Below are 25,955 nucleotides of genomic sequence, written 5' to 3' on the forward strand. Positions count from 1 at the left end.
GGGCCAACGGGCAGGCCCGGCCCCACAGCGCCCTCTGCCGGTGGTAAGAGCGAACCTCAGCCGCACCGCCCCTCCTCCGCGACTGGCGAAGGCGTGCCCGAGGTCGCGAGCCGGGAGAGGCTTTACCCCAGGCCTGTTTAAAAGCCGGAAACGCGGGCTGCAGCCAGAGGGAGCCCGGGGCAGCCACCGGGGGAGCGGGCGCCCATCCCCCGCTGAAGAAGGGGCCTGGGTGACCCACCGAGTGAGAAGGGAAGGGTGCGGGGCCGGGAAGAAATGAGACAGGGAGCCCAGCGGAGGAAAGGACCGACGGGCCTAGAAATCTTCCCAGCGGGAGATTCAAAGGGATCGGGAAAGAGTGGACCTGGAGAATGAGGAGGGGGCGGGGAGTTGGACCGCCCCCCACGGACCTGCGATTCTAAGCCAGGTCAGGTAGTCAGTCAACTAACATTTAGTGTGTGTATAATACACACATGCTAGTGTGCGTACATACATATATGTATGTGTATTCATACACACATGCACGCACATAACCACCTTTATTGTATATTTGCATATACACATTATATGTATATTGTGTGTATACATATTATGCCTTACAGTACATGTATGTCATACGTAATTTTATACCTACATAATTCACATATATTATGCATCACATATATACATTACATATGTGGATATATACTCATACAAAGTTTACACGTATATGCACATATAATAAATGCTAGTATGTATATATGTACATGTTACAGTGTATACAATAAATGCTCATGTGTATGCATGTATATATACACATATGAAGTAAAACCTGTGTATATATACATGCATAAATACATGCATATACAAAAATATATGCATACATATACATTTATGTATATACACACAATAAATGCTAGCATGCATATATGTATACATATATACACAAATGTATGCTAGTGTATATATATTCATGTGTGTGTGTGTATGTTTGCTTATTATTCATTCATTCATTTATTGTATCCCAGCATACAAAGAAAGACAAAAACCAATCTCTGCACTCAAGGAGCTCAAAGGCTAATGGTATAGACAACATGCAAAAAATTATGTACAAACAAGAATTGGGAGTAGTTGCAGAAGGAAGACACCACAATTAAGGAGGACTGGGCTATATTTTATTTTTATTTATTTTTCCTCTGAGGCTCTATTTTAATGTTTGCGTAAACTAGGGTCACTGCCCTGAAGTGCACTACTTCTTAAATCTCCAGTTCCAACAGACCTGGCTCAGATTCCTAAGGAATCCTAGAAACGGAGTAAGATGTAATGTCTGAGGTCTTAGAGGCAGGACAAAAGGAGCTAAGTGTGCCGGTGACCCCAGAGGACAAAAAAACCCCCAAAAACTAGCGAGGGAAGGTAGTGGAGTCAGGGCAAAAGGTGTTTTTTGTGTAACAGGGATTGTAGATCTATCATTTAGGATGTTATTTATTGAGCATCTAATACATTCGAGGTAAAAGACAAGGCTACCTCCCCTCAAGGAATTTCCAATCTAGCTGAAATAAAACATAACAACCCAAGTTAATCAACAGCTCAGGAAAACTCCTAATTGCCAAATGAATGGTACTGGTATAAAGGCTACAGAAATTACAAGAATAAATCTAGGTGGTCTGGGAAGGAATCAGACAAAATCTTGGAGAAGGGGTGAGGATTTAAATGAGCAAAGAAGGAGGAGGTCATTCTAGGGACTAAGTATGAGCAAAACAGCATTGAGGAGAGAAGGCAGATTTGCAAGGGTTAGAGAGAATGGGACAATATTTCAGTTTGAACCATTTCTGTATGGTTAGTCACTGAAAACGCAGCTGAAAATGAGTGTCTTGAATGTAGGAAGTTTGGTCTGATCATGTAAGCGGTGGGAATCACTGAAAGCGAACCTTCATGGGATCAAAGCAATATTTTAAGTCTGATGACAGTGGACAGGACTGGTTATTAGGTGATTACAGAATTCCAAGGGTGAGATTAAATGAGGGCTCAAAATAGGGTGATGGCAGGGGAAATAAGGAACATTTTGACAGGTCTCTGGTTAAAATCTGAATGCTCCTTTAACAAATAGAACTTGGCTGACAAAGGCTTCATTTCTCAAATATATAGAGAACTGAGTCAAATTTATAAGAATATAAGTCAATCCCCAATTGATAAATGGTGAAAGAATATGAACAGGCAGTTTTCAGACAGAAATCAAAGCTATTTATAGTCATAAGAAAAATGTTTTAAATTACTAGTGATTAGAGAAATGCAAATTAAAACAACTCTGAGGCACCACTTTACACTTATCAGATGGGCTAATATGACAACAAAAGAAAGTGACAAATGTTGGGAGGGGATGTGGGAAAACTGTGACACTAGTGTACCATTGGTGGAGTTGTAAACTGATCCAGCCATTTGGAGCGCCAATTTGGAACTATACATAAAGGGCTCTAAAACCACCTACTTTTGGTCCAGCAATACCACTTCTAGGTCTGTATCCCAGAGATTAAGGAAAAAAAGGCAGGGGGAAGAGAGGACCAGTTTGTACAAAAATGTTTATAGTAGCTCATTTTGTGGTTGCTAAGAACTGGGAATCAAGAGGATGTCCACCAGTTGGGGAATGGCTGAGCAAACTGTATGGTATATGATTGTGTTGGAATATAATTTTTTCTATAAGAAATGATGAGTCAGATGATTTCAGAAAAATTTGGAAAAACATATGAAGTGATGCAAAATGAAGAGAGCAGAACCAGAATACTGTACATAGTAATAGCAATGTTATACTATGAAGAACTGTGAATGACTTGGCTATTCTCAGCAATACAATGATCCAAGACAATCCCAAGGGACTCATGATAAAACATGCTATCCAACTCTAGAGAAAGAAGTGATACTGTCTGAATACAGACTGAAGTATACTCTTTCTTTCCTTGAGTCTTTTTGCACAGAATGGCTAATATGGAAATGTTTTATGCACATGTATAACCTATATTGGATTACTTACTGTCTCAGGGAGGAGGAAGGGAGGGAGAGAGGGATAGAATTTGGAACTCAAAACTTTAAAAAAATTGTTTTAGCATGAAATTGGAGGAAAATATTTTTTAAATTTATTTTTAGTTTACAACACTCAGTTCCACAAGTTTTTGAGTTCCCAATTTTCTCTCCCTCCCTTTCCTCACCGCACCCCCCCGACCAAGACAGCATGTAATCTGATATGCCTTCACATTAAACTTATTTACACAATATTCAAAGTGTAAAGAAGAATTATAACTAATGGAATGAATCATGAGAAAGAAGAAACAAAGCCAACAAAGAAGAAAAAAGAAAAAAAGAGAGAGCAAATAGTTTGCCTCAATCTGCATTCAGACTCTGTAATTCTTTCTCTGGATGTATAGCTTTTTCCATCATGGGTCTTTTGGAGCTGTCTTTTAACCTTGTGTTGCTGAGAAGAGCCACATCTATCGAAGTTAGTTATCACAGATACTGTGTGTCTGTAATAGCATATAATGTTCTCCTGGTTCTGCTCCCTTCACTCAGCATCAGATCACATAGGTCTTTCCAGGTTATTATGAAGTGTGTCTGCTCCCCATTTCTTATAGTACAATAGTATTCCATTACATTCATGTACCATAACTTGTTTAGCCATTCCCCAATTGATGGGCATCCCCTTGATTTCCAATCCTTTGCCACAACAAAAAGAGCTGCTATAAATATTTTTGTACATACAGGTCCATTTCCCACTTCTTTGATTTCTTTGGGATACAACTCCAACAATTTAGCAATGTTCCAATTTTCCCATATCCTCTCCAGCATTTATGATTTTCCTGTTTTGTCATGTTGGCCAATCTGACAGGAGAGATGTGGTACCTAAGAGTCGTTTTGATTTGCATTTCTCTTATCAATAGTGATTTAAAGCATTTTTTCATATGACTATAGATATCTTTAATTTCTTCCTCTTAAAAACTGCCTGTTCATATCCTTTGACCATTTATCAATTGGGGAATGACTTGTATTCCTATAAATTTTACTCAGTTCCCTGGGTATTTTAGAGAATGAGGCCTTTATCAGAGACGCTGGTTGTAAAAATTCCTTCCCAATTTTCTGCTTCCCTCCTAATCTTAGTTGCATCGACTTTGTACAAAAACTTTTCAATTTTATATAATTAAAATTATTCATTTTGCATTTCATAACACTCTGAATCTCATTTGGTCACAAATTCTTCCTTTCTCCATAAATCTGACAGGTAAGCTATTCCTTGATCTCCCAAATTGCCTATTGTATCAGCCTTTATACCTAAATCGTGAACCCATTTTGGTATATGGTGTAAGATACTGGTCTATGCCCAGTTTCTGCCATACTATTTTCCAGTTTTCCCAGTAGTTTTTGTCAAATAGTGAATTCTTAACCCAGAAGCTGGACTTTTTGGGTTTATCAAAGAGTAGCTTGCTATAGTCATTGACGACCGCATCTTGTGTACCTAGCCTATTCCACTGATGGAAAAATATTATTAAAACAAAACAACAAAACAAATAGGACCTGGTCCCTGTCCTGGTGGAATTTTTAATTGCCCTGGAAAGGCAATGACTACATACATAAAATAAATGACAGTGCAAGAAGACAGTGTGTGATTCTGTGCCAAAAGAGTGATCCACAGTGGAGGAGTTCAGTATGGGTCAGGTTAGTCAGAGAAAGCTTCCTGGAGGAAAGACTTGAGTTATGGCATGAAGGAAGGATAACACTGGGATAAATGGGAAGTAGGAATTCAAATCTGGCCTCAAACACTTAACTAGATGTGTCACCTTGGGCAAGTCACTTAACCCTGTTTGCCCAAGTTTCCTCATCCATAAAATGATCTGGGAATCGAAATGGCAAACCGCTCCAGTATCTTTGCCAAGAAAACCCCAAATGGGGTCATGAAGAGTTGGACACTACTGAAAATGACTGAACAACAAAGGAATTCTAGGCAGGAGGAAAAGGAAAAGCAAACTCAGAAATATGCTTCGCTTGATCAGGGGACTGTGAGGTCAAACCAAAAAAAACTTTCCTGGAAGTGATTTTCATATTCATTATGACAAATACAGAGCTTCAAAACATAATAATAAAAACATTTATATAGTGCCTTCTTTCTTTGCTAAGCACTTTACAAATATTACTGCATTGGACCCTCACAACTCTGGGAGGTAGGTGCTATCATTATCCTCATTTTACAGATGAGTAAACTGAGGTAAACAGAGGTTAGGTGACTAGCCCAGGGTGACAGAGCTATTAAGGATCTGAGACTGGATTGAAATCAGGTTTTCCTAACTCCAGGCTTGGGGCTCTATCTACTGTGCCACTTGGTGCAAAGGTATAAGAAAAATTCCCAAATAAGAAACAACCAATAAGGATAGTACCTTACATTTTGTGTGATGTTTTCTACTTCAGAGCACTTCTGTGTGAGCCTGCCCTGAGAGGTAGAGTAGAACAGGAATTTCAACATGGTTACTATGGACTTCAAAACTTGCCTCTGCTCAGCAAGAGTTTAGCTGCAGTTCTAATTCAGGGTTGAGCTCCTTCAATACAGTGTATCCCATTAAGGTCTTTTCCTGGCCCTTTAAGGAGGAAGCTGAAGACTCTTGGTGCTCTTGTGGCTCCAGCATTACCACTGATATTTGCAAGAAGCATTTAGAGCTTTCTAGTCTTCAGAAATCATTGCTATCTTATACAAACACCATACAATGATTAAGGGTTGTGGAATCCCTAGCAGTTAGTAACTCCAATAGAGTACTCCAAGGAGGAAGTTGAACCTTCCCCAATTATGAAAGCAAACTTTTTGGATTCAGAGATACTTTTATTGCTGTAATTAACACAATAAAACTGAACAAGCTTGTCGATCACACCAGCACCGGAAACAGGACTTGAGTTTTAGCACAGAAATTGGGACCACATTCTGTAGGAATCTCAAGAGGGTGATCACAAGACTGCTTCCCATTCACTGAGCTCTAGGACCTCTCTGTGATTTGGTTTATTTCTTTAAAAAATTGGCACCATAGCACTCTGTATTTGATCCCTGTACAACAACTCAACTTTGTCACATTTGATGGCCTGACAACACAAAAAGTGGTCACTCTGTACCAGCTGGGAAAGGTCACAAGGGAACCCAGCAATCACTGTTTTCCTCAGTGCACACAGTTCTCTACAGCTACGTCCAGAGGTTTGTTTTTTTTTTTAAATCTAAAGATAATACAATTATTTCTGATCAATCAATGAACAAGTATTTTCATTTTTAACATAGCTCATATTTATATAGCCTTTACGATGTTAAAAAATATTTTTCTTCATAACAGCCCTGTGAGAAAGTAGGTGGTATTAAGATTACTACCGTCATTATCATTACCCTCAGCCAATTTCTGTTATAGGAACAGATGACCATAGACTAAGTCCTTTGAACGGAACTTTCAGAGAAAAGCAAGGACTGATTGTAGCTCTGCTTCATCCTCTGTGCTCCTCCACCGCTGAAGCAACTCTCCAGCAATGGCAATGCAATTGTTGCTGGATTATCATGAAACACAAGAAGGAGAAACTCGTCACGTTTGGAGCACTGGAAATGCAAAGGGCCTCTCCATGTTACTAACAAAATGAGAAGACAACACTGTGACCACTGCTTTGAGAATCCATTTCCTTCGAAGTTTTCTTATCGGAAGTTTAAGTTTCACCACTAAAATAAAAAATGAACATAGAATCAAGATCTGTTTAATCTGGACAGTCACATAAGATCAAACATTCTTAATCTTTTTGTGTCACAGAAACTTTTGGCAGTCTGGTAAAGCTCATGAACCCCTTCTCAGAAAATATTTATAAATAAAAATAAAATACACAGGATTACAAAGGAAACCATTTATACTGTAATGAAGATGTAATTTTTTCCCCACTTAAGTTCACAAACTTCATGTTAAGAACCCATGTATTAGATACAAGAACAGGCCTAATGACACAGTGGGACATGGTCCCTAAGTGTTCAGCAATACCAAACCCATATCTTATGAGCCCACAGATATGGGGTAGGGAAAGGAGGGAAGAAATCAGCAGTGATAGTAACTGAAAAGAATTACTCAAGGAACAATGACTATATATATCCCTTTTACACTTTCTCCAATCTAAGTGAAAAGCACAGACACCAAGTAGGAAGATCTGGGAAATGTGATTCCACCATTAAACTCAGGAAAATGAAAGTGAGAATGGAGGGGGTATGGGCTCTAACCAGAGTTTTTAATGAACAAAGGAGATACCTAAGGAACTTTGGTTTCTTTCCTGTTTTTTTTTTAATGCTGTCTCCCTATGTCACTTGGCCTGGAAGTGCAGCAGCCACTCATGGGCCTGATGCCACTGTTGATCTGCCTTGGAAGCACTGACCTGCTTTATTTCCAACATGGGCCAGTGTCTCCCTGTCTGAGGTTCACCATATTGGTGCCAGACATAGTGAGGACACCTGATTTGTTTTAGCCCTACCATAGATCAAAAGTCCTGAACGTAAATGATCCACCTGCCGCAGCCTCCCCAGTAGCCAGGACTACATACTGCATCACACCCAGCATTTGTTTCATTTCCAAGGACTTTTGTGTCCTTATTTGTTGTTCACTTCCCACCAGGCTGCATTCTTCTGGACTTCATCAGTGCTCTCCAGAATCTCACCATTCTTCGAGAGTATTCCAACCCTGTAGACTCTCACACTGCTCCTCAGTATTTTCTGCCCCAGGGGCTGCTCTCTCCCTCTGACTGGAGAGGTTAGAGGGTGGACAGTGTAAGCTCTTCCGTTTAAGTGGAGCATCTAGGGCAACCATCTCATCATTTCCTACCAGGCTGCACTCTCCTGGACTTCATCGTACCAACAATGCCAGATGCCCTCATCACTCCCCTGTTTTCAGTTTCTTTTTATGTGTTTTTATGTGTTGCCTTTCTTCATTAGATTTTGAGCACCTTGAGAGCAGGGATTATAATAAACTTTTGTTAAGCGCCTCTGCGCCAGGCACCGTGCTAAGCACTGGGGATACAAATATGAAGAAAAGGCAGTCCCTGCCCTCAAGGAGCTTACAATCTGATGGGGAAGCTGAAAAATAGGGGGAGGGGGAGAAAATACCAATGTGGGGGTACAGTGAAGTCAGTCAGAGAAGTCCCAAAGCAGCCAAGTGAGAAATAAGATGGCTGAGATGAGCTCTCTCCTTAAATGGAGTTTTGGAGTTCATGGCCCTGCCCCCCAATCAGAGAGGCAGAGGGTAGTGAGGAGGTAGAGCTCCAAGGCTGATGAAATTGTAGAGGATGATGAAGTTATCCTAATAATGAGCTTCCTGGGGTATGGGAGAAATCCCAAACTAGGCTGCCTTTTGCCTTTCTTTGTATCCCCAGTGCTTAGTACAGTGTTCGGCACACAGTGATTACTAAATAAATGTTTACTAGACGGCCACCAATGTCACTTTCATAAAATAACAATAACATGAGACTAAGGGAAAGCAGAGGACTATCGAAACACTACCAGTGTGTAAAGGGGAACTACACAGCCACCTCCTTGTTTTCTTTGATTTACCTGAGGGCAGAGGGATCTGCCAAGTCACATTAGGACTCCAACTTGTTGCCTATGATACCGACAGTCTTAAACACAGTTTAGGATATGTCGTCCCTCCATTCCATGCCAATGAGATTTCGACTGAGCAATGAGCTAACTTTAAAATCACCCTAAACCACTGACTCCTGGTGATCTATATAGGTCTTGGCTTAATAAACCACTAGAAATGAAATTCATTTATCAACATAATCAGTCTAAGAATCCCCTCAGAAGAGGGTATCTCATAGACTTAGAGCTGGAAGGGACCTCATCCTTTTACTGATGCTGAAAATGAGACCCAGAGTGGTTAAGTCATTTGCACCCAGGGTCACATAGGTAGTAAGTGGCAAAATCAAGATCTGAACTCAGATCCTCTGATGCTAACTAAATTCAGCCTTCTTTTCACAACCAAGGGATCCAAGTTTTTCAATAGTGGGCTACGTGATCAAAAATTTATGGGCTGCATCAATTCAGTTATTCAATTACAATTCAGCTTCAATCCTTGCTAGCACGACACCTGTTCTTGTGATCACAGAACCAAGCTTACAAGGAACTTCAGATATCATCTAGTCTAAGTCAAGCTGTCATTTTACAGTTGAAGAACATTACCCAAAGGTTGAATGATTTGTTCAAGATGACAATGGTTGCAAGTAGCAGACTTAAGCATGCTGACCTGGGTCCTCCAATTCCATGTCCAGAACTCCTTCTACTGTGCAATGTCATAGCTGTGATAAGTGGTTGGTTAGTCCTACTGGCCTACCTGTTAATTAGGTAAGATACTGTGTTTGGCTAAAATCTCAAACAGGTTGCACTCCATATTTAACCCATAAGCTATTGGATCTTTAGGCCTAAATATGGCTCCTCTCCGCTAGTGGTTTTTAAATTTGCTAATCCAGAATTTTTAGTTCCCCAAATCTGACACGAAAAATAAGGAACTCATCCTGGTGCATTCAAATAGAAATGTTATCAAGTATGACACAGAAGACAGTTTTCTTTGAGGACATGGGCCTTAGTCCCTTTAACAGTTCTTTCTAGCAATCATTCTTGCATTATGTAGAGTAGATCAATAGCATATTGATACCATAGCGGTGTCCCCAGTCACACGTAGGAAATAAGGACCCGAGAAGAAGGCGGCCAATTATAACCCATGAATTAATGAATTGAAAATAGAAGAGTTTTAGAGTCTCTCTGTTCTCTTTGCCAGCCAGAGCAATGTTCTTCCAATCATATCGGCAGCTAATATTTATACGGCATCTTAAAGTTTACAGAAATACTTCAGATATAGTATTGCACTTGGTCCTCATAATAGCCCTGGGAGATAAGTGCTATTACTATTCTCCTTTTACAGATGTAGAAACTGAGGCTGACAAAGGATCACATAGCTAAAATTTAGGCGCTATACCCACGTCAACACCTTAAGGAACAGGTCTATATTTCATGGCCATACTCCTATCTTACTTACCCCCAAAGAACTCCAAATTACATTGTTCTTCAGTACCAGAGCTGTTTCTGTTTTTAGTGAGTTTCCTTTATCACTAAGGTATATCCCTTCCCTTCATTCAATCTTGGAAATCAATCTGGTTTGGAATCTGCACAAAGAAGCCACACAGAGGTACATCTGAAAAACTCAATCACAGTTAAACTGTTAATGATTTCCTGAATGGAAAAAGTGTGCGCTGAAGTTACCTTGGGATCGAAAATCTGACAGAAGCTCACTCATTTTACAGATAAACGAACTGAGGATTAGAGAGATTACAACCTTGCCCAAGACCATCCATCTAATTAATAATAAAACCAGAACTAGTGCCCAGGTCTCTTGACCACTTTAGTGTCCTCCCCCCATACCACAGGGTCTCTTACATATGAAGAAATAACTGAGAAATGTAGTCCTGAGAAGTTAGAGATGAAATATCTTTTACTCTCTAGTGAGCTGATTCCCAAATTATTTTAGATTTTAAGAAGTCTATCGTTTGTTCTCATCAAACTCCCCTCTATTCTACAAATAGCACGTGGTATACATTTACAAAGTAAATAGGAATTTTTAGAAAATTAGGTGATATTCCTTCAAAGCGTTAAACTCTAGAGCTTCACAAAACCAAAGCTAAGAACAGATGCTAAGATCCAGTTCTCTATTTCACAAGTTAGTCCCTCTCCACTCGCATAACCTACTGTCACCCTCATTTTTCTGAATCCAAACTCATCATCTCCTAGCAAACCATTCCCGTTCCAAACAACCCCATTTCCATCAGCATCATTCCAACTCTTATCACCCCCCTTTTCCCTGCCTGACATCATGAAGTTATAGTTATACCTTTGACTCCCATTGCCTTATCTTCAGTTGATTCCTTTTAATGACATAAGGAAATCCCTGGGCCATTTCAAGCTGCTAGTAAAGAATATTTCTCTGGCCTTCATTTAGAGTTTTTAACAATCTGCTACTTTCTGGTCTCATTCCCAGCCAGATGGTATAATCTTGGTGGCTTTTTTTTTCCCCTGGTGCTCCTAGGACTTCTACAGTTTTGAGCATCTCAACCAACATGAGGAAATGAAGGCCTGACTTTTCTACGTTTCTCCCCCTACAATATGTAGGAGATTTAGTTGCTTAAATAAGAAAGTATCTCAAAACTAATTCCTAATCTCTAGTACTTCAAATCCTTCAATATTCTAATATTTGTTGCAAGACTAATGTTCTAATTTTCTTGGATCTTTTGGATACATATTCCATAAAGATATCCAACCAGCCTCTTGATGTACTTGATGACTAATCCATGATTTTAAAACTTTGCATCTCAGTTTGCTGTATGGCTAAAACATCTGTACTTATTCATTCTTAACAAACTGTATTGGCTGTTTTTCAGTGGAATATATTCTCTCCATTGAGAAGCTGAAAAGGCAGATAGTTCTACTTTTTGGAAGTTACATGATGACCCTAATAGTAGCCTGATATATTTGGGGGGGTAAAGAAGCATATTTTGGGGTTACAAATTCCAAGTCCTGATTCTGAGTTCTGAAATCCAAACTGCAAGTGATTCCCAATGAAATGTCTTCTGCTTCCTAGGCTGGTCTGCCCACTGCTGTTTTCCCAGCCAGTCATAGTTCTGCTGTATTTTTTATAATTCTCATTCTGTCTTAATGCCAACAAAACTCTAATGAACTGAATGACTTGCACTGTTAGGATCAATGTCTGGCTTACTTTGGGAATTATAGGGTTTCAACTTGTCATGCAATTTCAGGTGGGTATTAAGTGCAGATTTCTGAGTGAAGTCCTTGCCACACTCATAACAAGAGAATGGTCTCTCCCCATTGTGAATGCGCTGGTGGACCTTCATATCAGCCTTCAGACGAAAGCTCTTATCACATTCAGTGCACTGGAAGGGTCTCTCTCCTGTGTGCACAAGCTGATGGTTGAGCAGGTGGCCTTTCTGATGGAAGCTCTTGTCACACTCAGCACAATGGAAGGGCTTCTCACCAGTGTGTACTCGGAAATGTTCAGTGAGTTTATACTTTTGAACAAAGCCCTTACCACATTCACCACAGGAGAAGGGCCTCTCCCCACTGTGGAGGCGCTGGTGGACTTTCATGTAAGCCTTTCGACAGAAGCTCTTGTCACACTCAGGGCACTGGAAGGGTCTCTCACCAGTGTGTACAACCTGGTGTTTGAGGAGGTATTTCTTCAAACGGAAACTCTTGTCACATTTTGGGCACTGAAAGGGCTTTTCTCCAGTATGCATTCTCATGTGAGTGGTAAGTTTATACCTTTGAATGAAGCCCTTTCCACACTCATTGCAGGTGAATGGTCTATCCTCACTGTGTTTGCGCTGGTGGGCCTTCATTACAGACTTCAGGCGGAAGGTCTTGTCACAATCAGAACACTTGAATGGTTTTTCCCCACTGTGCACTCTGATATGAACTGTGAGTGCAGACTGCTTGGTAAAGCCTTTGCCACAATCAGCACAATTGAATGGCCTCTCCTTACTGTGTAAGCGCTGGTGGGCCTTCATGACAGCCTTTAGATGGAAGCTTTTTTTACATTCAGGGCACTGAAAGGGCTTTTCTCCTGTGTGTGTAAGCTGATGTGTAAGAAGGTCCCTCTTCTGGCAGAAACCCTTGTCACACTCTTGGCACTTAAAAAGCTTCTCCCCCATGAGATTTCTGATGTGGGTATTGAGTAAAGAAGGTTTGGTAAAGCCCTTGCCAAGACCAGAGTCAGAAAATGGTCTTGCTCCACTATGCCTTCGATGGTGGGCTTTCATGACTGCCTTCAGACGGAATTTCTTGTCACACTCAGGACACTGGTAAGGTTTCTCACCACTATGCACTCTAATGTGTTCAGTGAGTTTATATTGCTGGGTGAAGCCCTTTCCACAATCACTGCAGGAGAATGGCCTCTCTCTGCTGTGTAATCCTAGGTGGGCTTTCATGACAGCCTTCAGACGGAAGCTCTTTTTGCATTCAGGGCACTGGAAGGGCCTTTCACCTGTGTGCAGACGCTGGTGATTAAGCAATTGTCCCTTCTGTCGGAAGCTCTTGTCACATTCAGGGCACTGGAATGGTCTCTCCCCAGTATGCAAACTTTGGTGGTTGAGTAATTGTCCCTTCTGTCGGAAGCTCTTGTCACAATCAGGGCACTGGAAAGGCCTCTCACCTGTGTGCACAAGCTGGTGGTTCCGCAAGTCTACTTGGCGCCTGTAACTCTTTTCACATTCACTGCATTGAAAAGGTTTTTCTCTTAAGTGAATTCTTTGGGGTAGTTGGGGATCAGATGGTTTGTTGAATTTCTTTTTAAACTTTGGGTATTTGCATGGCTGGTCTTGGCAGCAGTTCTTCTGGTGGCTCACCAGGTGGTCGTTTACCTGGAATTTTTTTCCACAGACAGGACAGGGGTAGATTCTCTGTTCTGAGGGAGTTTCTTGGACCTTAGGTGAATCCTGGTTTTTGTGGCATGGTTCTCCCTCACTCTGGATGGAGGATATAGTGCTACAGATTTTTTCCTTTTGGGGATGTGTGTCCTTCACACACTGGTTCTCCCAAATGCCTTCAGGTCTAGAACAGAACTCTGCCTTTTTATCTGAGAAAGGTCTAGATGGGTCCTGGCTTTGAAGATCATGTAAATGACATTCTTCCTTGTCAGTATTCACAACTCTTTGGTCCCCTGAAATGAAAAACAAAAATCCTGTCCTTATTCACTTCTATGTTATAATTCCTTCCTTCCTTCAACTCCTGACTGTTAAATCTATTCTACTCTGACATGATATATAGGAGATACTTGATATCTCTATTCAAAAACTATTTTATACTGTTTAAATGTTTAAAATATATGGTGCCTTTAAAAGGGTCAAACTCTTTTAAAATAGAGCCATCTGTACTGAGCAGGGAAATCCTTATGGCTGAAGGCACAAATTGCATATTTTTAGAGCCTAAATATATTATTTGAAGGAGATGGCACTCTCTTCTTAGCCAGCAAAATTATTTTCGATTGATTAAAAAAAAAAAGACAAACATGAACATTCACTATGTTGAGGATTATAGTACTGATATATAGTATATGTAATACTTCTCTTCAAAGGACCATCTTTCCCTCTCATGCCTGGCAGAGGCTACAATCAAGACAAAGTAGTTAAACTCTTTTGGTAAATTATTACAATACCTAAAGAAACGAGAGGGTGAGATTGTAGACAGCTGATGCTTTGAGGGAAGCTACAGGTATTACAAGAGCCCAATGAACTACTGTATAAATCCAGGGATATCAGAACGGAGTCAAGTTATTCTGACAAGGAGCTACAGGGAATAGCAAGGTCATGTAAATTGCTAACAGGGATAACAAAAAAAGAAGGAAAAAAAGTATCACTGAAACATTTAAAAAAAATGTACAGAAGAGAACAAAAGGAAGTTGAAGGGAAAATGGAGATGGTCAGAATGATTTGAATTACATGAGAAATGTTCCTTCAAGGACATGTGCAGATTAGAACTCCTCCCTTTAAGGATTCTGGGAGACAATCTTGGAGCAGGACATCAGTAGAGGAAAACCACTAAGCAGAATGAAAAATAGGACCATTTCTTAAGATGGAATAAAGTTAACAGATGACAGAAAGAAAGCTAGGTTATTTAATGCCTATTGTGTATATTTTTTCCATCAAAGAGACAAGAGAAGCCACTGAAGGGATTTTGGCAGTGGAATGACAGTCAGATGAGTAGGTGCATCAGGGAAATTAACTGGTCAGTGAAGGGAAAGATGGAATGGCTGGAGGCAAGAAGACTGCTCAGGAAACTATTGCAGGAATTCAAATGAGAAGGGATGAGGGCCTACATTAGGATAGTCAATGGAAATATAAAAGCATGGATCTGAAGGAGGAGATGATGGGAAAAATAAAAACCTATGGTTCCAGCATGGACAATTGAGAATTAACCAAAATGGAGCACACTGTGGGGGAAAAAAGATGAGTTCACCTTTACATATACTGAGTGCTGGCAGAAAATCTAGGTCAAGAAATTGAGCAAGCAGTTGGAAATAGGGGTCTAAATTGGAAGAAAGGCCAAGTTTAGGAAGTTGTATTGGGGAATCAAGATGGACTCTTAGCACTTATTCAAGTGCCCTTGAAGAGTATGGCCTTTATTTCCTTGATTAAATTAGGAGTCCTTGATGACCTCCTTGCCTCAAGGGAAAGCCTAGTTTATATGGGTTTCAGTGACATGTCTGTGACATCAGAGGCTTTTAGACCACATGGGTTTAAGTCGCATTTTTGTGACGATTTTAGGTCACGTGGGTGAGGCGCATGTGTGACTCACCTTTGACCCTGAACAAGATATATAAACCCAGAGGCTGGCTTTCTCTTTTGGAGCTCTGAGCCACAGCAGGAGTGGTACGTGACTCTAGGCAAGTGGTTGTTATGAGCTCCCCGGCTTTGAGGAAAACCCAGATGTTGATGCTTCTCTGGTAACTGTATATTGTGATTTTGTCAGACAGAAATCTATCTGTTGATTTGTGTTTATTTGCTCTGAAGCTCAGGGTGCTGGCTTTTCCCCCTGAGCTGGGTGAATGATATTTGTATGTTGGATTAAAGTAAGATTGTTAACCCCTTAATGTTGCTTTCCTTAGTAAAGCAGATATAAAGAACCTGGGCTTGCAGCATTCTTGTTGGACTCGTGTTGGTTTTTCACCCCCACAGCAGCTGCTAGCCGAATTGTTGAAACAGAAGTGTCCAACAGATGTAACAGATGAAAAGAGAAAACAGTTGTAATCATGAAGCAGGTCTAAATAATTCCTGTGATGACAAGGAGACCCAATAGTAAGCAAATTCTGATGCTAATCATCCGACTAAAACCAAAAACTGTTTCCAGACAAGACCAAACTAATTTTTTGCGCAAGAGTCATGCTTAAGTACTCCTTATATATACACCTGGGGAAGAAGCAGGAACGCTCACACCAGTGTCTGAGAACAGAGAAGTCTTGGAACAAAGGGAAATGAGATAGGTCGATGAAAAACAAATTGCTGAGAATTTGCAAAGGTCCAAATGAGACACAAATTTATAATGCATACAATCATCTTAGTTTTAAGACTTTATTCAACAGCAGTTAGCTACTCAAAATTGGACTATGTGTAAGGGGTAAGAAAGCAGAAATAATGGTAGGCAAAAGAGGTCAAAGACTCTAGGCTTGTGGAAAGCACATCAATGGGTAAAATATGTCCCCTTTTATATTTCAACTCAGGCCAGGATTCATCCAAAAGGATCTGAATAGTTGGTTTCAACCTATTTTTTTCTAACATAGTGATATACCCTCAGTGGGACCATTTTAATGTTTCCTTCCTATGTATAAGATCAAACCAAATTAGACAATCCTATCAATCTGGATTTACTTAGTATATGGGACTCTTCTCTTGATCCCTACTCTCCCCATAATATTCCCTTTCCTCTCTGTGACTTTGTCTAGCATCCTACTTCAGTAGGTCAATAAAACACTTTCCCTATCTGCAAATGGAAAAACCCTAAGAAAAGAAGGCCTTGGTCCAGTGTAACAATGGAATGTCAATAACCAAATTTCGAATATATCAGGATTTTCTCATGCCCAGTTAGCAGGTTACCTCTGCTAATCTAGTTTCCTCCCAAAATGAAGCTTAATCCAAACACCACAGAAAAGATGCCAGGAACAGTGTGGAAAAAACTTCACTATTTCATAGCCATGATTTTTTACTCACCCCATAACAGATGTGTAGAAGCACTCTTCAAGTCATGTTGCTTATCAGGACCATATCTAATTGCCATTTCTCTTTTCATTAAGTTCCTATGATCTCTAATGAATGGCTCTTCACCCCGCTCAATGTGGGATATCAAATCTGGTTTGGGAATGGCAGAGTCTGTACAAAGATCACAAAGAGTTAATTAAATTTCCTCAAATAAGAAATCTGAATACACTGACAATGACTGCTAAGGCTCTCTTGATTCATTAAAGATGTTAAAAAGAAATTGAGACACTGGAGAATAAAAATTGACACAAAGAAAAAAATGGATCACATTCAAGAAGCAATCACTAAATATTCTGGTTTTGAGACATTCACTGTTTGATTTCACCAAATCAAATGCAAAATATAGTATTTATGTATTTAAGTCAGCTAAATTTTGGTTCAAAATTCTTTGAGAGTTACATGACACTCCATGAATTGACTAATGACATCATTACCTGTGACAAGGTCAAATTTGATTTTAAAGTAACTAGCTCTGATTTAAAAGTTCTCTTCAGTGTTCTATGTAATATTTTTCATCACCATCTAGCCCAGGTGGCTGAATAGTAAGGCCAAGATCTGAGTAACTGCTCCATACAGTCTATGTAAATAAGTGGTAGCCCAGGTACAACATAAACTTCTCTGTTTAATTTTCTAAGACCTACACAATCTCGCCCCAATCAATCTTTCCAGCTTCATGGAACATCATTTCCTGTCCTGAACTCTGCAATTTGGCCAAATTGGTCTTCTCTCTGTTCCTCACAAACCACTCATATCTCCTTTACTTCACACTGGCCATCCAACATGCTTGTAACGCATTTCTCCTTACTTTCACTTCTACAAAGTCTCTGTCTTCCTTTAAGATAAAGCTCAAATGTCATGTTCTGCAGGAAGCCTTTCCCAATCTCCCCCAACTACTGGTTCCCTCCTTCCAAACTCATTTCTTGCCACTCCTAAGGCAGGTAAGTCATTTTAACAAGATACCCTGAAGAAGAGACAGGATGTAGCATGTTTCAGGCACCACTATCTGAACCACCACCTCCCCTCAGTCTCTGACAGAGACAACCCAGGACCCTCAACCCAAGAGTCTCTGGAATAGCAATGTTTCAAGCCCAGTGCCCATAGCAACATCCTGACTCCTGTGGAGATGCAGACTGGCAACTGCTCCTGCAGGAGCTATAGCCACATCTACTAAAAAACCTAGAAAAGAAAGTTCTTGTCATCAAAGTTTTTGGTACTGTTAAATGGTTCAGCATCAGACACTGATATAACTTTATCAGTGGAGATGACATTAAAGAAGAATTACTATCTGTTTTGCTGCTGCACCCTAAGGACCATGGGACTTTTCCATCTGACTTGCAACTAAAACCTTCCACAGGTGTTCCCTCTCCCAATAGGAGTTCCTTATGCCCAAAAGGGTATAAAACTACGCATACCCTTTAACCCAGCAATACCACTCCTAGGGCTGTATCCCAAAGAGACTATAAAAATGAGAAAAGGACCCACATGTACAAAAATATTTATAGCAGCTCTCTTTGTGGTGGCTAAGAATTAGAAATTCCCCACCAATCGGGGAATGGCTGAACAAGTTGCGGCATATGAATGTAATATTATTGTTCCATAAGAAATGATGAGCAGGTAGACTTCGGAGTGAAGTAAACAGAACCAGGAGAATACTGTACACAGTAACAGCAATACTGTGCGATGACTAACTTTGATAGGCTTAGCTCTTCTCAGCAGTGCAATGATCTAAGACAATTCCAAAAGACTAAAGATGGAAAATGCTATCTACATCCAGAAAAAGAACTATGGAGTCTGAATGCAGATCAAAGCAGACTATTTGCTCTCTCTTTTTTTTGTTCTTTCTTTCCTGTGGTTTCCCCCATTGGTTCTAATTCTTCTTTACAATATGACTAATGTGAAAATATGCTTAATATGAATGTATATGTAGAGCCTATATCAGATTGCATGCTGTCTTGGGGGGAGGAGGAAAAAGAGGGGGAGAAAATTTAGAACTCAAAATCTTATGGAAGTGAATGTTGAAAACTAAAAATAAATAAATAGATTTAAAAAAAAAGAATGTGAGTTCCCTGAGAGCAGGGACTGTCTTTTCTATTCATATCCCTGGAGCTTAGCACAATGCTTTGCACATGTTAAATGCCTAATAAACGCTTCATTCACTCTCAAATTATCTCCTATTTAACTACTTTGCATATATTTGTATTCATTCACTTCATGTTTATGTTACTACATATTTTTTAGATGTATTTGTTATCTCCTTTATTAGAATGCAAGTGTCTTGGGCGTAGGGATTGTTTCATTCTCTATATTTCTATTCCTAGCACACAACACAGTACCTGGCACGTAGTTTTTGACTGAAGTCAAAAGGTAGAGAAAAGGGTAGAGAAAAAGGCCAAGGTTGTGGCTTAAGTATCACATAGCAGAGGTCCTAGACAGGATGCTGAAGGGCAGAAAGTTCTAACAATACATATAATCTTGTAAATGCACCATAATTCCGGCTCCTATTCTCACTACTCTGCTGAAAATATTCTCATTTAAGGTCACTAGTCAACACATTAAATCTATTGGCCATTAATTCATTGGATAAAACTTCTCATCTAGGTCATTCAAGTCCCTCTGCAAAACCGTCCTCAACCTATTCATGTAATTTTATTTGCCAATATTACCCAAAGCAAACCCTCTGCTCCAAGAAAGTCTCTTTGGTGTCCTTTGCAGCCTCCACTTTTGCTCATGCCTTAAGGCTTTTCAACCAATTTTAATTTGGATAAGGACAGTGATTATTAAACATAGAGATGAAATATTCAACTATTTCTTCAATGCCTTTCCAAATGGCATCACTTCCTCCAAAGCCCCACTACAGATCTACCTCTTTCATGAGGCAATCCCTATTCCAGACTGTGTTAAGGTTTCTTCTTTAAACTCTTAGAATGCTTAGTCTCTATTTCAAAATATGTCACTTGTATGATATACTCAAGAATAAGATTCTACTGTTCTCTACTAGACTCACAGGCTCTTAAAGATAACCTAATCCAATACCTTCCTCCTACACCCTCATGGTGCAGGTGGAGAGGTGTAGTCCACGTTAGTGGCTTGGCCAGATCACAGAGTAAACTAATGGCAGAACCAGGAGATCTTCTGAGTTTCAGTCCAGCGTCATCCCATAGAGTCACTTTATCTCCCTCACTGCAATGGTTTCATGTAAATGTCTTGTTCTCCAAACAAAATGGTAAATTGACAGAAAAGACTGTATTTTATATCTGTGCTATGTCTCCTATAATGCCTAGCATGATCATTCATCATTTATCATTTAAATATCTAATGATTTACATCATTCACCATGACTCAGACATGACAAAAAAGGGGCTATGTAATGTAATGAAGGGATTCGTGGAATAATTGGGCAACGGTAGTCTTATTCTTCAGCACCCTACATTCAATCATGAAAAGCCTCACTCTGGCTACAGATGTTAATGAGAAAGAATAAATAGACTTCATATTTCCAAAGTGAATTACTGCATCTCCTTCCCTGTCAGACCATGACAATCACTGACTCTCAATAAGACTTTTTCCAATGTTCATAGTTCCTTGAGGCAAATTCTATGTCACTGTCTGTAGAACCATCATTTTCAGATGGGATATTTACAGCAGTCATTTTACTGAGTTAAAATCCACTGTAATTCTCACTCATTAATGTTATTTCTATCTTTCAAAGCAACACAAAATAAGTCTACTAACTCTTGAACATACTAGACCTTTAAATACTTGAAAAGTCACTATAACCACAATAAACCTTTTTTTTCTCAACGTAAAAAAGCTCTAGTTACTTTAACCTTTCCTTGTGAGATGATTTTTCAATCCTTTCACTAACTTTATCATCATGCTCTAGACTCTGACTAGTTTGGTAAATGTCTCTCTTAAAATGGACCCAGCACTGAGCAGAATTCCCTAGGTGTGGTTTGACCAATAAAAGGCACAGGGAAACTACTGTTTCTCTGAATTAGACATTATATAACTAATGCAACTCAAGACTGGGCTTATAATCAACTAACTGTTCCAATGTAGTAACATTTTTTTTTAAATAATTTCAAATAGAAAAAAATCTATTTTATCTCCCTCGCCACCTCTTCCCAACACTGAAAAACAAAAAGGAAAATCTTTGTAACAAATGTGCAAAACAAATACAAATTCTCTCATTGGCCACATCACAAAAAATTATATTTAATTTGTAGCACACTTCATTATTGGTCCTCTGGAATCATAGTTGGTCATTGAACTGATCAGAGTTCTGAAGTCTTTCAATGTTGTTTTTCTTTGCATTGTTGTTAATGTTCTCCTGGTTCTGCTCACTTTACTTTTATCAATTCATACAAACCTTTCCAGGTATCTCTGAAGCTGTCCATTTCATCATGTCTTATGGCACAACAGTACGTCACTATGTTCACATGCCATTATTTTTTCAGTCATCCTTCAATCACAGCAAGATCTTTTCATATGAATGGCTGTTAAATTAATGCTCTCTCATCCTGTATTTGAGCAATAACTTTTTTAACCTAAATGCTGGGCTTTTATATTTATCCCTGTTAAATTTCATCCTGTTTATTTCAAATAATCAAGTGAGCTTATAATAAACTTAAAATCCTGATTTTGTCACCCACCACATTAATTCTCCCAACTACCTTTATTTCACTGTACACTTGATGTTCAATATCTTTATCTAAGTTGTTTATAACAATCTGTTGAACAGGACAGGGCTAAGGGAGAGGTAACATGGCATAGCAGTGGATAAAGAGCTGGGTTCAAGTCCTGCCTCAAATACTTACTGGCTTTTTGACCCTGGGCAAATCACTTACCTTCTCAGTACCCCAAGGCAACTCTCTAAGATTATAGGTTGCAGATTAGTTGCTGATCTGCACTGGTAGAGGGAGTTTCTTCATTGGAAACTCCCTACATCCATGAAATCATACGTCTGGACAAATAAAGAAAGAGGGCTAAGAACAAAGTCCTGTAGCACACTGCAAGGAATAAAATGTTCCTACAGGCGGACATCAACTCATTAATGAAACAGTCTTTAGATGTAGTTAACTAGTTAAAAATCCATATAACCAGTTTAATATAGTGTATATGTTTATATCTTTTATATGAATATATCAGAAATTTTGATAAACATCTTGCTGAAATCCAGATATGCCATTCTAAACAGCATGTTGTAGTGAAACGAGCACTGAAGCTAGAATCAGGAGAGCTCTGGGTATTCTAATTCTAACCCTAATCACGTGACCTTGGGCAGGTCACCTAACTTCTCTAAGTCTCCATTTCCTCACTTGTAAAATGAGGACCTGCTGTACTTACCTAATAGTATGTGGTAAGGCTCAAGTGACATAGTTTAAAGTGCTTTGTAAAATTACAAAGGGCTATATCATGGTCAGGAACCATTACTACATCTCTACAGTATCACATTATATTATTACATCTATTGAGTCTCCCTATTCACCAGTCTTATGGCTGTATCAAAAAATGAGAACCAAAAGGCTCAATTTGACCTTCTGATTCCATTCCTTTTACATAGTTGGGTTTCCTGCTTAATCAATGGAAGGGCAAGTACTGTTATTATAACCTGACATAACAACAATGCTAGCCTTTCCATCATTTAAAGAGCAAATTCAAGAAACATTAAGTGCAAATCTCTGTTAGGCACTCAAAACATGGCAGGCATTCCTACAAAGCATTAACAAGTACATCTGTAAACACTACTAACTTGGCCTAGGTTTCTGGGAAGTTGTCAGACTGAAGAATTAGATGACCTCATGAAATCAGTGCTAACTTCTAATTCCTTAACAGATATTCACAAAGTTCCTAATGAAAATATCTTACCCAGGGAGAACAGGATCTCATAATTGACAGTCATCACATGCTTGTAAAGCTCCTTCTGCCACTTGTCGAGGTCCTTCCATTCCGGTTCTGAGAAATACACGGCCACATCCTCAAACTTTATAGGCACCTGGAAGCAAAGGAAGTTTTTGCTTCAATGCCATCTCAGACGTATCATCTCCTGACTAATTATAAAAAGACAATTTAATTCCATTCCTTCAAACAGAGTAAAAAGAACTTGTTCTCACAAAAGGGTCTAGTTAATACTTTGAAGGTGATTTTGTGCTTTTCAGCCCTACAAGATCTGTGAATGCATTTTCCAAGATAGTTGGTCCTCTTTCCCATGTGCCACAAAAATTTTGGTGTTTGGTAATCACAGTAAGTAGACCAGATTTACTCTTTTATAAGACAGGAAGGCCTTGCAGCTATTAAGTTGGTTTTTATCTAGTATTCAGTGACACAAGAGAAGATAATCTGCAGAGAAAAGGCTCTTACCAGAAGCATCACTAACTTTTCTAAATTCTGAAACATTAAGTGCAACAGATAAGGTTTAGTTTTGTGATCGTCTTTCTTCAATCTTCCTACATCTCATCTGCAATTTTTTGTGTCACACCTATGCCTGAAGAGGTGTCCACAACTGGCCCCAATCTATTTCAGTGAGATGGAAAGACAGTGAGAAATGGATAACTGGCACCCAATAAAATGGTGCAAAAACCTGGTAGAAACGGAAGATCTTTAATGGGGAGCCTATTCCAACTGCAAGGAGGGAAAACCTTCTTGTTACAGAACAAGAACTCAAGTCATCAAGCACTTTTTTTTTTAATTTTTTTAATTTCTTTTTTTTTAATCAGGCATTTTTGTAAGGGCCTATTATGTGCCAGGGGAAGAAAAACACACAGAGGAAAGGAAATCTAAACAGGTTTCTAGCCATATTTTAGAATAGGGGTAAGAAGTCTTATCCCAGAAAGTAAACTCTCCAGTTTTTTAGTCCTCTATCACCTTGTGGGAGAAAGGAAAGAAAGCAACAATTAAGCGAGATTTTTAAATCGGGGCACAAAACAAAAAGTTTGCAAATCTAAATGTAACCTCAAGAGGCATGTCTACAGTTGCTTTCCTACCTTAAATCTCAAGGTACCAGTGGCCAGTCATATTCATTATATATAAATGCAGTATTTCCATTAAAACACCTACTTCAAGAGCTTAGAGCAGCAGCATGGTATGGATAGGCAGCTCATCTCAAAATGAGGAAGACATGAGTTCAAGAACCGATTCTTGCTTGATATTCCTGGGCCATTTATTTAACCTCTCAATGCTCCAGGGAACTTAAGACTATAAATTGCTGAGAGGGTACCACCCTTCACCGGTAGAAAGAATTTCCTCATCTAGAAGTTCCCTAAAACTAATTAAATCACAGGTCCGATCCCTCCTATTTATCCCTATCCTTCAATAGTCTGTAATTTCCTCCACGTGAACACTACCTCTTCTGCGGACTAAAACCCTCCTGGAACAGATGGTCTTACAAAATTACTTTGGCCAAAATCCACCACCCTGTGGCGGGGATCGCAGATCCAGAGCTGGGAGAGGCCGCAGGGGCCATCCAGTCCAACTCTCATTGTAGAGAGGAGACAACGGGCCCAGGACGGCGAAGCGACTTCACCCAGGGTCACCTTTCTGACTCGATGAGGCAAAGCTGGAGGGGGCCTTGGGTGGAGAGGACATATGGGAATCCCACAGGCCATACTGGCTTTTGCTTTTATTCTGCACAGGGAGAGGATTTTAAAACGGCCTCCACCGCGCATGTCTGAAGCTTCAGGGAAATAACCGGGTCGCGACGGCGGGTTCTCTAAGCACGGCGGAGAGTTCCCCAAAGGCTCCAGGACACACACGTAACCGAACGGCCTCTTTTTTTTCTAACCCGAATACCAAGACTTTGCCGCGGCCATCTCGGGGTCACGGGTCTCCCTATTTCTGCTCAGGCACCCCGCTTTCCCCCAGAGGCCCCACGGTCTGCTCCCGAGACTCCTCGAGGGCACGGTAGGCCCGGTGTCCGTGGGGAAATGGCTCACCCGAACAGGAGCCGCCTCGGCCATTTCCCTGCGTCTCCTGGCCTGTGGCCGGGAGAGCTCCGCAAGCGACGCGGGCAGGTCGACCCCGAGCTCCGGGGAGCCGAGGCTGGGAGCGCCGGGGCCAGGCGGCGGGGGTGAGACTGGCCCTCTCCGAGTTCCCGCTTCACCCATTCTTGTTCTCCACACGCGGCGGCGGTTGCCAGGGACACGCGGAGCATGCTGGGACTCCCGCTTCCTTCTCCCCTCCTCCCCTCCCCTCTTGCTCCGGGAAACAACTACTTCCGGCGGGTTCCGGGCAGACGGCGCCTCCTGCGGGCGGGAGGAGCAAAGGGGCTTTCGCCCGGCCCGTAAATGCCCCTTCCAATCCCCAGGGCATCCATCTCCCAAGGCTGGGGCACCGTACAAGGGCCGGGCCTCTCCGGATCCCTAGTAGTCTGTGTACTGTATCCCTGTATCCACGGGAGGCCCTGCAGAATGCGGCACACACACTTTGTACTGCCGGAGCTCAGGACTATGCTTGGCCTTTACTGGTCAAATCCAATTAAATGGTGCAGCTCCAATCGTGACCGTTTTTCCTTTGTGGCTTTGTGACTATGAGCAAGTCACTTAACCTCAGCTTCCTCACCATAAAGTAAGGGTTTGGACAAGCTGACCCCCAAGGTCCCTTCCAACTCTCAATCTCCGATCCCTGGCTCTCTGAAACCTGCACCCATTGCATTCATTGGTCGTGGAGCAACAATCCACCCTTCACACACGGGAGTTTTTGTGTGTCTAAGGCATGTCGTTGCCACGCTAACCTCTCCAGCTCCCTTAACCTAGCCTTGAATATCACGGTTGTGTTGTCCTAATCATCCTGGTTGCCCTCCTTTGCATAGTCTGTAGCTTGTCACTATCTGTTATTGTGCCTAACACGTAGGTACTTAATAAATGTTTATTGACTATAAGCTATTTTAGACATATGGCTATAGTGCTTGCTCATTACAGTCACTATAGGGCCATTTCAAAACCAATCCGTGTTTTCTAACTGGTCTTAAAACTACATATGCAACTCCAAAGACTTCTGCACCCTCTCAAATATATTCTTATCCTAGGAGGCTGCCTCCTGTGAAAAGCAATGTATATTCACTCGGTTCAGTATTTTTACAAAGGTGAAGTAAGGTTAAAATGAGTACTGACACCAGCAATTCTCCACCCTCTTGGCTTCCT

The 25,955-nt window shown here is 40.5% G+C and overlaps 1 protein-coding gene across 2 annotated transcripts; it reads right to left on the bottom strand.

Annotated features, from left to right (window-relative positions):
- Positions 1-5,811: 5,811 nt before the first annotated feature.
- Positions 5,812-24,965, bottom strand: LOC118849520 (gastrula zinc finger protein XlCGF58.1-like). Of its 2 annotated transcripts, XM_036758402.1 has the most exons (7): positions 24,750-24,965; positions 22,687-22,813; positions 21,666-21,781; positions 16,771-16,929; positions 10,887-13,727; positions 10,038-10,164; positions 5,812-6,694 (listed from the first exon to the last, which is right to left on the bottom strand). In XM_036758402.1, exons 4-5 carry the CDS (start codon positions 16,847-16,849, stop codon positions 11,722-11,724), a joined length of 2,085 nt encoding a protein of 694 aa, XP_036614297.1. In that variant the 5' UTR covers positions 16,850-16,929; positions 21,666-21,781; positions 22,687-22,813; positions 24,750-24,965; the 3' UTR covers positions 5,812-6,694; positions 10,038-10,164; positions 10,887-11,721. The 2 variants fall into 2 exon arrangements, with proteins under 2 accessions (XP_036614297.1, XP_036614296.1); XM_036758401.1 differs by lacking the exon at positions 21,666-21,781 and having other exon boundaries at positions 24,750-24,954.
- Positions 24,966-25,955: the final 990 nt, after the last annotated feature.

This window comes from Trichosurus vulpecula, chromosome 5 (assembly GCF_011100635.1).
Source record: "Trichosurus vulpecula isolate mTriVul1 chromosome 5, mTriVul1.pri, whole genome shotgun sequence".
NCBI classification, from domain to species: domain Eukaryota; kingdom Metazoa; phylum Chordata; class Mammalia; order Diprotodontia; family Phalangeridae; genus Trichosurus; species Trichosurus vulpecula.